General features: G+C 33.3%; 2 protein-coding genes across 2 annotated transcripts in view; one reads left to right on the top strand and one right to left on the bottom strand.

Annotated features, from left to right (window-relative positions):
• The window catches only part of LOC132545489 (TBC1 domain family member 1-like), a 56,300-nt gene extending 50,696 nt beyond the window's left edge, over window positions 1-5,604 (bottom strand). Inside the window, exon 1 of the mRNA XM_060209171.1 lies at window positions 5,260-5,604. Within this exon, the coding sequence (XP_060065154.1) occupies window positions 5,260-5,604 (345 nt within the window). The remainder of the gene's footprint in view (window positions 1-5,259) is intronic.
• A 2,545-nt stretch (window positions 5,605-8,149) lies between these two features.
• LOC132545558 (ubiquitin carboxyl-terminal hydrolase isozyme L3-like) overlaps window positions 8,150-14,225 on the top strand; it is a 48,181-nt gene continuing 42,105 nt past the window's right edge. Inside the window, exons 1-4 of the mRNA XM_060209245.1 lie at window positions 8,150-8,283; window positions 8,704-8,839; window positions 10,890-10,972; window positions 11,682-11,729. Coding sequence (XP_060065228.1) covers window positions 8,230-8,283; window positions 8,704-8,839; window positions 10,890-10,972; window positions 11,682-11,729 — 321 coding nt within the window. The 5' untranslated portion in view covers window positions 8,150-8,229. The remainder of the gene's footprint in view (window positions 8,284-8,703; window positions 8,840-10,889; window positions 10,973-11,681; window positions 11,730-14,225) is intronic.

Here is a 14,225-nt window from a genome sequence, read left to right as displayed (position 1 = left end):
CTGCATACATGCTGTTTTGAAAGATGGTGGCATAACATTTATAGTACACAGCTGCCATCTGAGGTCACCAGTAAATACCTGGCAATTTGTACCAATCACAATGCTAGGATTGGTAGTAGTATCTTCTTCCTGGGACTGTGACAATAAGCTGAAACCATAACTGACCTAAAAAAAATCTAATTTCCTCAAGTAGTTAAGAGTTGATAGCTTGCAGAAACATTAATTTTTCTTGGAGAGAATCCCCTTCAGATTGGTTCTAAAATATATATCTAACAAAGGACTTACAAATTCATGTACCAGGGTATTTACGGCTTTAATTTCTGAAAACTGAAATGTCACTTTCCACAATTATTTATAATGATGTTGATTTATGCTTAGGTTAAAAGAAACTGTACTTTTTGCAGCAATAAATGACCCATACGGAAACCAACACTGCAACAGACTAAAATATTCGCTTGTGCTAAAGCGAAGCCTAACAGGTTTACAGAGGACAGAAGGTTAACAGTCTGTCTGGCAGGCTAACATCGAGGTGACCTCTAGACAGTATATATATGTATATAGATGTCTATAGATCAGTGCCTGCTATTGAATTGAACATACATATTGATCCACAAAAGATTGGGCATGTGTGCTGTACTATCCAAATACTAAATCTACCTCAGATCATGATGATTGAACTTTTGCATTTATTATTTATTTGAATTGTTTTATCTTACTTGAAAAAAAATAATCCAGAAGTATATAACTGTCCAGATAGCTCTACTGAACACAATGTTAGCCATACTGCATATGTTAAATTCTGGAAATGTGCCAAAATTGCATCTTCCAAGTATTCTCTAGTAATTAACCTACTATGATCAATTATCTAATCATTTAACTTCATCTGATGTGATGATCAATTTATTTTTCATAGTCAATCATTGGTACCTTATATTTTCTTGTGTTTAAAATCAAAATTTATATGATGCAAAATAAAGATGCTAATTGCCATTAATATTCATTCTTAATGTAAAGGTAAAACTCAGGGTAAGTTAAGTTATAGCTTAGCTAAAAGTTACAAAAAAGAAAATATCACCTTCATGTAGCATGCATTTACTTTCTTTCAATACTGAAAACACAGTCAGCTATTTATGTAATTGACTAACTTCATCAGAAAGGCTATATGATTTTAACTGATGATTAAGTACTGGTAACACTGAACTCAAGGTAACACTGAACTCCAGGTTCAGTATTGTAATACTGAACTCAAGGTTAAGTATTGGTAACACTGAACTCAAGGTTAAGTATTGGTAACACTGAACTTGAGGTTTAGTATTGGTAACACTGAACTCCAGGTTTAGTATTGGTAACACTGAACTCGAGGTTTAGTATTGTAATACTGAACTCAAGGTTAAGTATTGGTAACACTGAGCTCAAGGCTAAGTATTGGTAACACTGAACTCAAGGTTAAGTATTGGTAACACTGAGCTCAAGGCTAAGTATTGGTAACACTGAACTCAAGGTTAAGTATTGGTAACACTGAACTCCAGGTTTAGTATTGGTAACACTGAACTCAAGGTTAAGTATTGGTAATACTGAACTCAAGGTTAAGTATTGGTAACACTGAACTCAAGGCTAAGTATTGGTAACACTGAACTCAAGGTTTAGTTTTGGTAACACTGAACTCCAGGTTAAGTATTGGTAACACTGAACTCCAGGTTTAGTATTGGTAACACTGAACTCCAGGTTTAGTATAGGCAACACTGAACTTGAGGTTTAGTATTGGTAGAAATGAACTAGAATTTTTAGTATTGGTAACATTATGTAAACGTTACATATGGTAAACCTACAGTCAGTTTGAATAGACAGGTAGTTCCAGCATATGAATTTTTCAATAAAAGCATTAATTTTCCATTTAGCAACAGTGTGAATCCCCTCTAGTTTTCAATGTGAATGGATTAAAATTGAAAAGATCGATGAAACATATTTACTTTTCAAAAATGTAAATTAATTTACATTTACAACATTTTGAAAAATTATCACCTGGACATAACATTTCGTGCCATAAATGTTACGTCCAATGATATGCTTAGATCGACAATGTATATTACTTCCACCTTATGGTTGTGTATATCCTGGAGAAAGAGGTTGTTGTTCCTATAATAGCAGATGAAAAAACTCTGAACATTTTTAAAAAATTAAATCATTTAGTGCTTGTGTAAATCATGTGATAACTATTACTAACTGTCCTGGACTTTCAGACTAAAAGCAATTTATCACTTTTGAGTACATTGTTATACCTGGTATATTATTTACAACAAAATGTTAGAGGCATGTATCATAGATCAATTTCTGGCTGTTTAACACGTGTCTGCACTACCACAATGCGAAAGATTACCTTTATACTGGGGTGGCAGTGATGCAAATCCAAAGTTACGTCTCGAACCTTAGATGAATATGTTTGCCAACCATTTTTTTGCTTGAAGCGACAGAATTTATCAGGAACAATTCTAATATTACAAGCCATTGAATATTTGATATATTTTACCACAAAATGACAGTTGACATTCAACCACCAACTAAATATTATGCTGTAATATAAATTTTAGCCAAGATTTGCTATATTAATTGATGCAATCTTGATGAATTACCCTCAAAAGTGACCGATATGTATGACTCTTAGCCTCCATAACACAAGAAAACCCTAAATATACAAAAAAAAAAGACCCTTTTACATTTAACATCATGTTTCATGTGGTCTAGCGTCTATCGTTACATCCAGATGAATTATTTTCAAATGTGACCGATATGTATGAATCTTAGCCTCATATAACACAAGAAAACCCAAAATGTACAAAAAAAGGACCTTTTTACATTTAACACATGGCAGATACGAACCATTGGACTTATTATATCATTAGTGTTCCTAGGACGTACCAGACACCATAAACAATTTATTGTCTTGTTGCTTCTTTCCATTCTACAAGAGATTTGCTATTTGATGATGAAGTGTTACAGACAATACTCTATGTAAAACTACTTGGCATGACATTACACTTAGCATTAAAACTTCTTGTGTATGACAAGGGTAACTATTTTTTTAACAAAATATATATGTGTGAAACATAGCATGGACTGGATGTAACACAGGACACTGTGATTGCAAATGTCAAGAGATGAAACTCTTTAAACATTATTTTGAAAATCTTTATCGACATTATCTATTCAGCTACAATATAGTATCTAACAGTACCCAAACAAACTTGTTGTTTACAAAATCAGTGTCCCATTACCTAATTATTTTTGTAAACAAAACTTATTTGATGGCCTAAAACTGAAGTTACAAACATTTATTGCAATACCTATCTAAATAGAGAGTAATTTTTCATGAATTTAACAATACATGTACTTTAGAAGGAATTATATTCCCAAATGAACAGCCTTGTGTGTCCTGTTACATCCAAGAACTCCAATATAAACAGCTGTATTTTCTCCATCATTCAAAAGCAGAACTCTTCTCCTTTATTGTTCAGGATGCAACATCCTCTCATGATGTGAAATCTACTACATCATGGTGTTTTATCTTGTTTTAAATTTTCAAAAATGGTTGTCCTGAATGTGACAAATATTTTATGATGCAAAATTTTGGCTCTTATACAAAATTTCATTGTGAAAATAAACCAAAGTTTGAACTATCAGAGTCAACATAATCAAAATTGATAACAAAATCTTTCAAAACATTATTTAACAAAGAGGAAAATTCAAATTTGTAAAGACAATGTCTTGTTTGAAATACTGCTGAATAATGAATAAGCGTGTTATAATATGACAGTTTTGTTTGCGGGGTGTGGATTGAGACTATGATTCCAGATTAATGCTTTTACAACATTGTGTCATAGGTGTTCTTAAGCATGATCTATAAGTCTTAAAATCAACAGGACAGAAATTATACAAGTTGACAAGAAGAAGACCAATATCTAGAGTGATTATTGTGGGAAAATCTGCATCACGATATTGTCATATACTTTGTTCCTAAGTTCATTTTCAAAATACCAGTGAAGAAATCTGACACACAGCAATTGCTAAATTGTTGTGAAAATGTTTATAACCTTCCCAGAATATTTGAAATATATTTTGTGACAACATTACTTTCCATCCCCCTCCCCCTACCCGTCCCCACCATTATATCAGATATAATATTAGTAAACATGTTGTTTTGTCACTGTTGGCTTTCAATGATTCGGATGGAAGTACATGTATAAGTAATGACTGCAATGCTTTATCCTAATGATCAAGACATTTTTAATCATGGTTATAAAGATGTTTTGCAGCTATTGAACACTTTACAAAACTTTTAATGACCATGTCAATGGGAATATCTCTTCATCTTGTTTTAGACATGCTGTATGCCTATATACTGTACCAAACTGTTCAGATACCCACAGATTTATGTAATGGATATATTTAAAGTGTTATCGGTACAAACTGATATATCAATATTCTGATACAGACCTAGTGCTTCAATTGCAAGTTTTTACTGAAACATAAAATTGTTGTCTTACTTCTATAATCATGATGTATCATGACATCAACATATGATAACATCTATACCAATTTTCAATTTCTCTTGTTTGATTTATCTGAAACATGTGTACTTCATTACATAAACCATTCATAAATAATGAAAAATGCATGAAAAGTCACTTTTAGCTACAAAATATGCATTAAAACCAATCATTTGCCTTATAAGTTTGCAGTAGATTGTGCAGGTGAAAATGTGGTGAGTCATGCAATCAGGAATATTTATAAATCAATCTAGTAAGATCTAGAGTAAAAACTTCTAACTGGAACCATGATGGACCGTCACTCATTTTATTCCTATATATGACTTCTAACTTACCCCTTTATGCTTTTAAGTTTTATAAATCAAACTTTTCTATGTACCAATGTTTTTTTTTCTACAACCTGAAGTTTGCTTCATGACATATTCTCATTAGCCATCATTTGACAAATTTTAATGATCAGTTCATAATACATTTGTATTGCTAAGTCTGGTGAATCTGCACATTCTGTGATCTCTCATAAGTAGCCTCATTTTCAGTAATAATATGTGATATATTTTGAGTCTACATGCACAACAGATTGTTTTCAAATACCGAGGCACAATGTCGGTATATTTTAGTGATTCTCCTTTTGTAACAATTAGCATGATATAAGCAGGTGATTTTTGGTGTGCAGAATCACCAGATGCACATGTTCACCAGATATCACTGTACTTACCATAGTTTCGTTGTGTGCCAAAAAAACATGACACTCGTAATCACAGTAAAGATCATGACGTGTCAGGTATGCAAAACAGCGTGCATCTTGGTGTGTTTTAGCAAACTTTGATAGTGATGGCAGAGTATGTTCAAATATGATAGTATTGTCTAGGCAGCCGGTCGCTCGTAGAACGTGGGTCATGACATCCAGGCGAATCTCTTTGAATGCTTCCTTTCGTCGTTTCACCTCAGCCATAACCCAAGGCATGACAAACTGGGGAGGATATCTTCTATCAAGTATGGCATTGCCTAAATACATGACGATGAAAGTTCTTCGAGATGCCATCATTTCTTCTACTGACATCCTGTATATTGTTTTCTTTTGGCAAAGCGCGTCAGGTCAGCAAAAATCCGTAACCATCATCAGCGCTGTAAAATCAATATTCCATGTAGACCCAAGTGTTAATAAACAAGAAATTCAAGTAATATTGAGTTCCGTAAGATTAGTTGTATACAAATCATTTATCTAAAGTATTGCATGATGATATATATTTAACAAGATACTTTTATAGTTCCACCTCACTCTTTGGAAAACCGCAAACGTTGGTTAGGACTTATCGCCGTTTCGGTGCAAAATAAACAATAATAAAGACACTGTATCAATCTGTTGAACGTCATGATGTCATTTCAAAGAGTAAGCTATAATAAATCTATTTGATCTGATTACCGTTCAACGCTCCACCATCTTCAAACAGACCGATAGTGGTTTCAGCAATCTAAACCAGTACCGAACATTTCACAGCTGATCGTATTTTTTTTATTTAGCGGCCATTTTGTGACGTAATGGGATGTTTTTTTCGACTGCAAATTGCAAGTTCACTTGACAAATTGTAATGACGCATACTTTTGTTAAATCGAAAGAAAATAAATATCTAAATTGATTAAAAGTATGAATTCATCAACTTTAAGTGTCAGTAAAATTGACCTCGCACGTGCAGTTAATAAGGCGGAAGTCGACAGTTGCATCCTGGGACATTGATTAGCAGACCGACAGACTTACCAACGTGCGTAGTGAAGCAGAGTAACTATCATGGCAGGAAAACAGAGATGGGTACCCTTAGAGTCAAACCCGGACGTAAGTTATGAATTCATAAGTCTTTTTGTGACATCAATTTATATGTGTGTTATTTCACCTAAAATTCATTTTCTGTTTGTATTGTAGGTATTAAACAAGGTGAGTGGTCCAGATTTCGTACGAAGGGAAGCAACTCTTTCTGTGATGACAGTACTGCAGATGCTGCAGCAGGAAACATTTGACCCGATATGCTCTTTATCATAAGTTATCCAATCACCTGAGCCTGAGTCATAAGTTCATTACAATTTCACAGACAGAAATTAACGTCAATCCATTATGTATTTCATTTGATAAATTTTGTTTTCTTCATAATTCATAGACATGATAATGATACTTAGTTTAGATTTGTTTTTGTTTTTTCATAATGCATTGACAGTGTGGATCGAGACGATGGAATTTCATCTTCTCTTTAATCTTATATTGATTCATTACCCTGTAGTGCTGTCACTTTAACTGAAGTCATATAAAATTGAAATTATTTGTGGTTTTATTTTGTCAGAGCATTTAATTAATAAGTACCAATATACCAAACAGATTTATAAAATAGAAGGGGACAAAAAATGTGACATTCCTCAGCTGACGAGGAAAATATATATTTTACTAAGATTACGACCTGAAAATGGTGTTAACCTGTCATTTGATATTCTGAATTTCAGAGTGTGATTCTGTTTAGCAATATGGAGAATTTAGTACTATCTAGATGGGAATAAAATCATAGATGATATTCAAAATAGGATTTAATTTTGACACTGTGACAGCAATCCTTCCTCTAAGGACTTGCACTGTGATATTCAAAACAGAAACAGGATTTGAGAGGGACACTTGTTTTTAGTTATTATTTCATTGTAGGTTTTGTAAATACAACGTTCAGATCAGTCAATATAACTTACTTTTATGATTTTTTTATCTTTCCAGTAATAAACTCATGTCTAGTAATAAAATTCCTGATATCTACACTGATTAGTGTTCCAAATGATATAAAAAAATTCTTATTTCAATGGTTGATATTGAATCACGTATATGTGTTGACCTCTTATACTTATTTACTTTTATACATTTAGAAGGTCAGGTAGCAGAGACATATATACCAGTTTTATATACATCGGTGCAGGTAGTAAATCAGAATCTGGTCAGCTGACAGCTTAATTAAGGGTAAATGTCTGTATTTCTCAGATAATAATTTGCTTCATTTGATACAGGTTTCTATAATTTTGTTAGTAGTAGGCTGTGTAGTGAAAGTAGGAGGCTGGTCTGCCGTGATGTGTAGTCGTGTACGGAACATTATTACGGAACTGGATTGGTGTAGGCGGCCAAATGATCAAAGTAGCCGGTCAAATTGGCTGGCGACCGGCTCTTATGGAAAACCCTGCATATATATATAAAAAATAGTTTTGATAAGTTAGATAAACCCAAAATCTGAATTAATAAGTGGCAACAAGTTTTCTGAATTCCACTCTTACCGAAAATTCAGGATTTCCTTCCTAGGTAAGAATTCAAATTTTCGAGCCTCTGAAAGCTGCATTGGTAGACTGCTTTCTTGGCACACCTTAAAACAAGAATGTGTTAATCTTGATTGTTTTAAGCTGCTTTTTCTGATACACTTATTGGATGTTTGAAATTACCAGCAATAAGATTTCTTTGTAATTTGTATCTTAAATTCGAACTAAAAGCTGGAGGCTTCTTTGACACTTTGATGTACATGTAGATATTTTTATCATTTATTTTTTCAGCTTTACATACAAAGATAACTGTTAGAATGGTTTATTTTTATTATTGTAGTATATAGCTAACTTGGGGGTTCCCTCCACATGTCAGTTTTATGACATTTATGGACTGGAACCTGAATTACTTACGATGGTTCCCCAACCAGTGCTGGCCGTCATGTTGCTCTTTCCAATCACAGAAAAGGTAAGTTCAACATGTTACCTGGTAAGCATAACATAAATTAATGTATTGAAATTCATTGTTACTCCATTCTGTATTTATTTTATTATTGGTGTATGCATTTTGCTTTGATAAAATTTTCATTTATGGAAAAAAACAGGTTACAAAATGGCTGACAGACAGCCATAGCTGATTTTTTGAAAAGTCCATTTTTATATCACTTTTACTTGAGAAGTACTGATGAATCATTCTCAAATTAGATCAATTCCCTCTAGTCCCTAGTTATGCACTGTCTATTATGGGATTAAAATGGCCAAAGTAGGCCACCTTGCATGACAAGAAGTATCACTAATGCATCAAATATTTCATATTGAACACATGCTTAAGGCTTTTTACACTGGAAAATATCATATCTTAACAGCTTGATTATTGTGTTTTATCCAGTCTAAAGCTACACCCATAGGAGAGGTTGACATGTCCAGTGATGCCTACTTTGTTAAACAGACCATTGGGAATGCATGTGGTACAGTTGCTATCGTACATGCCCTAGCTAATAACAAGGATGAAATAAAATTCATAGGTAAGATTCTAAGGTTGTGTAAGTAAGAACACAGGTACTCTTACGGTATTAAAAGTATTGAAGTGTGACTGATATTACCTTTTTTGAAAATGTTTGTATTCTTTTGGATTTAGCTCATTCTGGGATCTAAAATGCAGTGTTTTGAAACTAACTACCATAAAAATTCAGAAGTACATTTTTAGAAGTGTTTAGGTCATATGGCCTGAAGGGTCAGGATGACCTATAGCCATCATGTTCCAGCTGTAGTGGCATGGTGCACAGTACACCATCCGCTCTCCATGCATAAACTTTCTATTCAAATGACTTCTTCTCAATAACCAAAAGGCTCAGGCTTCATATATCTGGCCTGTTGCATAATGGGATGAAGGATTATCAAGTTTGTTAAATGAATAACCTTGACCCACTTTCAAGGTTACAAGGGTCAAATGTGTGAAATCTCTGAATGACTTCTTCTCAATAACCAAAAGACTCAGGGTGCTGATATAGGTACTCTAGCAAATGCTGGCATAAATGGCCACTAAGTTTGTTCATATTATTGACCTTGACCCACTTTCAGGGTCACAAGTGGTAAAAAATGTCAAAATCTTGAAGCAACCTCTTCTAAATAACCAAAAAGCACAGTGTGCTGTTATTTGGCCTATTGCATTGTAAGGGAAGCTGTTTCAAAGTTGTTGATTTGATTGACCTTGACCCTTTATAGTCAGATGACCATTAAGGCCCATAGGCGTCTCGTTTATTAGATAAACTTTAAGGGAACCCACAGTCGCAATTTTGAATCTTATTTTTATAATTATGATTATCTCTCCTGATAAGAATATTAAAGTAAGATAATTTGAGTATTAAGGGATGATATTCTGTTGGTTTGTATTTATTCAACAAATTTTAGCTTACCTGGTTTAAAGGACCATTGAGCTTATGTCTTAGTATGGTGTGAGCTTCCATCAACCTTTTACTAAAAATTTATAGTAGTCATGAATAACTGAACAGATTTTGACCGAATTTCAGTCAAAAGCATTTATTGGTTCTTGGCCCCCAGGGGCCTGAGAGGCAGGGCCTAAAATAAGAAATTTTGCAAGGTATTCAGGGCTCTCAATCTGCCAGATTTGGGGCAGAATCCCAATGCAAAATAGTATCTTTTTTTCCCAATTTAGACCCCAAGTTTTCCCAATTCTAAGGAAAACGCCGCTATTTTTCCCAATTCTAAGGCCCCCAGGCCCCAGTCCCAAAATGGGGTGTGAGAGCCCTGGTATTTAAAATCTTATTCCTCCTGTAAGAATAAATGGATATTGTATAAATTTTGTCTGAAGCTTTCTTAGATGAAAGAGAATCAATTTAAAACTTAAATTCAATATAAACGATGAACTTGGCCCTCTTGGATGGGAAGGATCGGTCCCAATTGGGAAAATGTATTAAAAATTCTTCTTTCATACTGTCCAAGTTTGTTCTGTAGCAAATTTTAGGTCACCATTTTGTAATGACCTTCATACGGGGTCTTTTGCCAGTAAACAATTAAATATTTTCAACGTTTTCTCAAAAAACTCCTGAAGTGATTTCAATGATGTTTTGCAGAAACATTCCGTTGCCTAAGATGAAACAGAAAAGTGAATTATATAGTCCCCAACCCATGGGGGCCTGAGGGGCAGGGCAAGAAAGGGTCAAATTTACTCAAATTTCAAAAATCTTCTTCTCAACACCCAGATATGGTAGAATCAAAAGCTCTTCTTTGATGGAAGCAGTCTAAGGTGGTTCACATGGTAGGGGTAGAGTTTACTGTAGTTTATATAGAAAAATTAGATTTTTGAGTATAATTTGTTAAATTATCATTGGAAATATTTCAAACTTGTTTAAAATTATGAATGAAGGATGACGGCTCGATGGTATGACCATATTGATCCTGGTTGACCCCCAGGGGCTGATGGGCGGGGCTAAAAGTGGCGATAACAGCTAGATGGTATGATTATATTGATCGTGACTGGCCCCGTGGACCTCTTGTTGTTGTTTTTTTTTATGATAGTTCTAACTACTATCGGGATTGTTTATTGTATTTCAGATGGAAAACATTTTGTTCATTTTATGGAAAAGACAATTGATCTTTCACCAGAGAAGAGAGCAGAATTCCTTGAATCAGACACTGTAAGTTTAATTTGATAATTTTCATGAAAGATATTAGGACTATAAGCATTTTGTTTTAAGTTGGTTTACATACATTAGCCTGGTCTTTAAAAAATGCTTCATTTGAAAAAGAGTCACTGTTTTTGATAGCTCACCATCCTCACCAGCTGATTATATAATCAAATTTCAGTGGTCCATCATCTATTTGTAGACAACACCTGTTAACACTAATTCTAGAGAAGCACAGACTGGATCTTACTCAAATTTCATATGTAGGTTCCCCTTGGTCCCTAGTGGTGCCAGTTTGATTTTGGGACTGATCAGGAAAACAAAATGACTTAAAGGCAACCATCTTTGATTTGGCAGTTAATGATATTATCACTATTTCTTGAGTATTTTTCAAATTTCATATGATTAAGAGCAAAAAGCAGAAAAAAGAATGGAAAAGCTCAAACTTTTAAATTTGTTTTAACAGGAAACAACAGTTATAGAGATAGAATAAAGACCTGTTACAAACCAATCAGGTTATAAGAAATAGTACCTAGGTCATAGGGTCAGTTACTATGGTAACATTTTGTATCAGACCTTATTTGGAATACTTTGTCAATGAAATGTTTAAAACAGCTGATTTTCGTGATAAAAACTTAAGGTAAGTGATTGCATAACATGTAAATCAAATAGAATGTAAAATTAAGCAGATTTTTAGACCATCTGATGTATTTTCTTGCAGGATATGGGATCTGCCCATGAAGACAGTGCACAAAAGGGTCAGACTCAGGTATGTTTTAAATAATTTAATACACTTATTTCAAAACTACAGTTTAAATGCTGTCTAAATGGTCTTGGAACAATTTTTGAAATTATATGTGATATCGTATGTGCATTGTGGTATGTCATGTTAATACTGTTTTTCGCTCTTATTTCACGTTTACTTATAACTGTACTTTTTGTTAATAAACTGAATTAAATGAGTCTGAAACCTATACAAGTAGTCAACACACATTGCCACAGATATACTTGTTTGAGTTTAAGTCACATCACAAGTAAAATAAGCTGTACTATAAAAGAATCAAACCCTCTAAATAATGGATCATAATAGTTATATTATAAATTGTGAATAACAAAAAATCCATGCAATACTTGGCCTGTGCTAGTAAACAATTTTCTTTTTGAAAACATTGATAAAATCAGCAGATCTGCAATGTTATCACAGTGTATGAATAGAAGTGTACAATCCTAAGTTGCTATCTGTACTGACAATTGTGACTGCCAAAGTGAGAGGAAATGGCACAAGTATTACATGCAGGTTGGTAAAATATCACATATTACCATTTTTGAAAACAAAGGGATATATGATATTGCATGATTTCTCTTAACAAATATGTGCCCAATGTTATGAGTATTACCTGGTTGACAAGCTGGATAGTAAATAAGAATTTACATTTAATAGCAGTGATTTACATCAAAATGAGGCATGTATTCATAATAGTGTTTTGCTGCTTTGAATGTGAAGTATCTTTCATGGTGGACCATTTCGTTATTAGTAGTCATTCCAAATTTTGATCTAAATGACAAACCAAACATTTCATAATGCAGATATAGGTGTCTTTACTGGAGAATGTATGTGGCATGTTTTGGAAGTGCCTATACATAGCCATTTTCAAAACAATTCAAGTGTCTATATAATTTCATCAGAAAACAATGTCTTCAAAATGTATTTGCTATAAACATATCACATTTGTAGTCAGATATAAGGTTCGTGTGAAGTGTTTGATAAATATGTAAACTCATGATGCTATCTTAAGTAATAAAAAACTGTCAGTGTGTCTAAAATAATGGAAAATAGACAAGGTAGATGCCTCCATTTATCGGTAATACACTGTGCATCTTCTAGTGTAAAAATCTCTTAAAAGTCTGTTCAACATTCTGCTTTTGATGATTCATTGATAATTCAAGTAGCCTTTCAAATGTCTCAAGCTGACAGAATTTACATGCAGTAGAAATAAAATATCCAAAAGTTGCCATGTGTTCTGCTTGTCTCAGTAAGTGACAGGAGTACTGTTACACAGAGTTGTCAGTATGGAAATGGGGAAAAAAAGCTATACACTTCCATTCACACACTGTGGCTACAATACATTAATTTACCTGAAACCTGAAACATTATTTATTTTATTAAATTTGCCATTTTAATCATGCATTTGTCCATTAAAAACATATTGTTTTATTATATAAAGTACTGTTTGCACATTTTCTGACAAACATTGCAGTTATTCTCTGTTCAAAATGTTGTTGTCTTTTTTTCTTGTTGTTTATTAGTGTGCACTTAATTATGTTACTTGTTTGTAGTACTTGCCTATTGAAACTGACAGTTATAGGTTTACAGTAAGGTCTCTTTAGGTTAGAGAGACTTTTATTTCACCAACAGAAATTCTGATTATTGTATTGTTAAAAGCCTTTGTTCAGAACAGTGATATCTTAATTACAGTTGTCCATATTTGGTGTTCCAATCATCTTTATATTAGATCAAATACTGACTATAATGTAGGACAGACAAAAGTAATATTATGATTTCCCTTTTGATGTGATAATCAACCGGTGGGTTCATTCATGGATTCACTTCTACCAAATAATAAAGAGATTTTATTAAAATGAACAAGTAACTGTGATGTTGTGTCAGAATAATACATATATATGTACAAACATTTTAGGAATTTGGAATGTCACATTACTTTAACCCATAGTAATTATACAAAATTTGTGACTTTCGAATATAAAAAGGACATAGTCTTGGTCAAAAAGCATTATTTTAGCTTTTGTTTGTTTGGTTGGGGTTTTTTTTATCGGTTAATTGGCAAGTTTTCAGTGTACTGTGAAAGAAAAACTGACAACATAATACTCATAGTAAGTAATACTTTGATGAAGGATTTTTCACTTGAACTGGAGAGAAGTACTTTTAGTCATCTGAGTTTTGGTTAACAAGGTTTTACTGAATTTTAACCTGTATGAATAGTTCTAATGAATTGCCTATGAAATGTTGTCATGCAACAGGTTGAAAAATCAGTAAATCAAGAGGTTTAGTTGTACAAGGGTATAGAACCTTGTGTGGATCCCTTAGCAGAATCACTGTGAATGATGAGCACATCACAATGTATAGTCTGTTTCTCAAGGAAATGCTATCATAACTGATATCTCAGTTCTCTGTTGTGAAGTTGTCTTTGTAGACATCAAAAAGTAAAAGTAACATTTATCCATATCCATCATTACACACTCCAGA

The sequence above is a fragment of the Ylistrum balloti genome, unplaced genomic scaffold (assembly GCF_031769215.1).
Source record: "Ylistrum balloti isolate Yb309-2 unplaced genomic scaffold, AGI_CSIRO_Ybal_v1 Utg369850, whole genome shotgun sequence".
Lineage (NCBI taxonomy): Eukaryota > Metazoa > Mollusca > Bivalvia > Pectinida > Pectinidae > Ylistrum > Ylistrum balloti.
The sequence above is the reverse complement of the archived record's forward strand: the minus strand, read 5'-3'. Positions and strand labels throughout refer to the sequence as shown.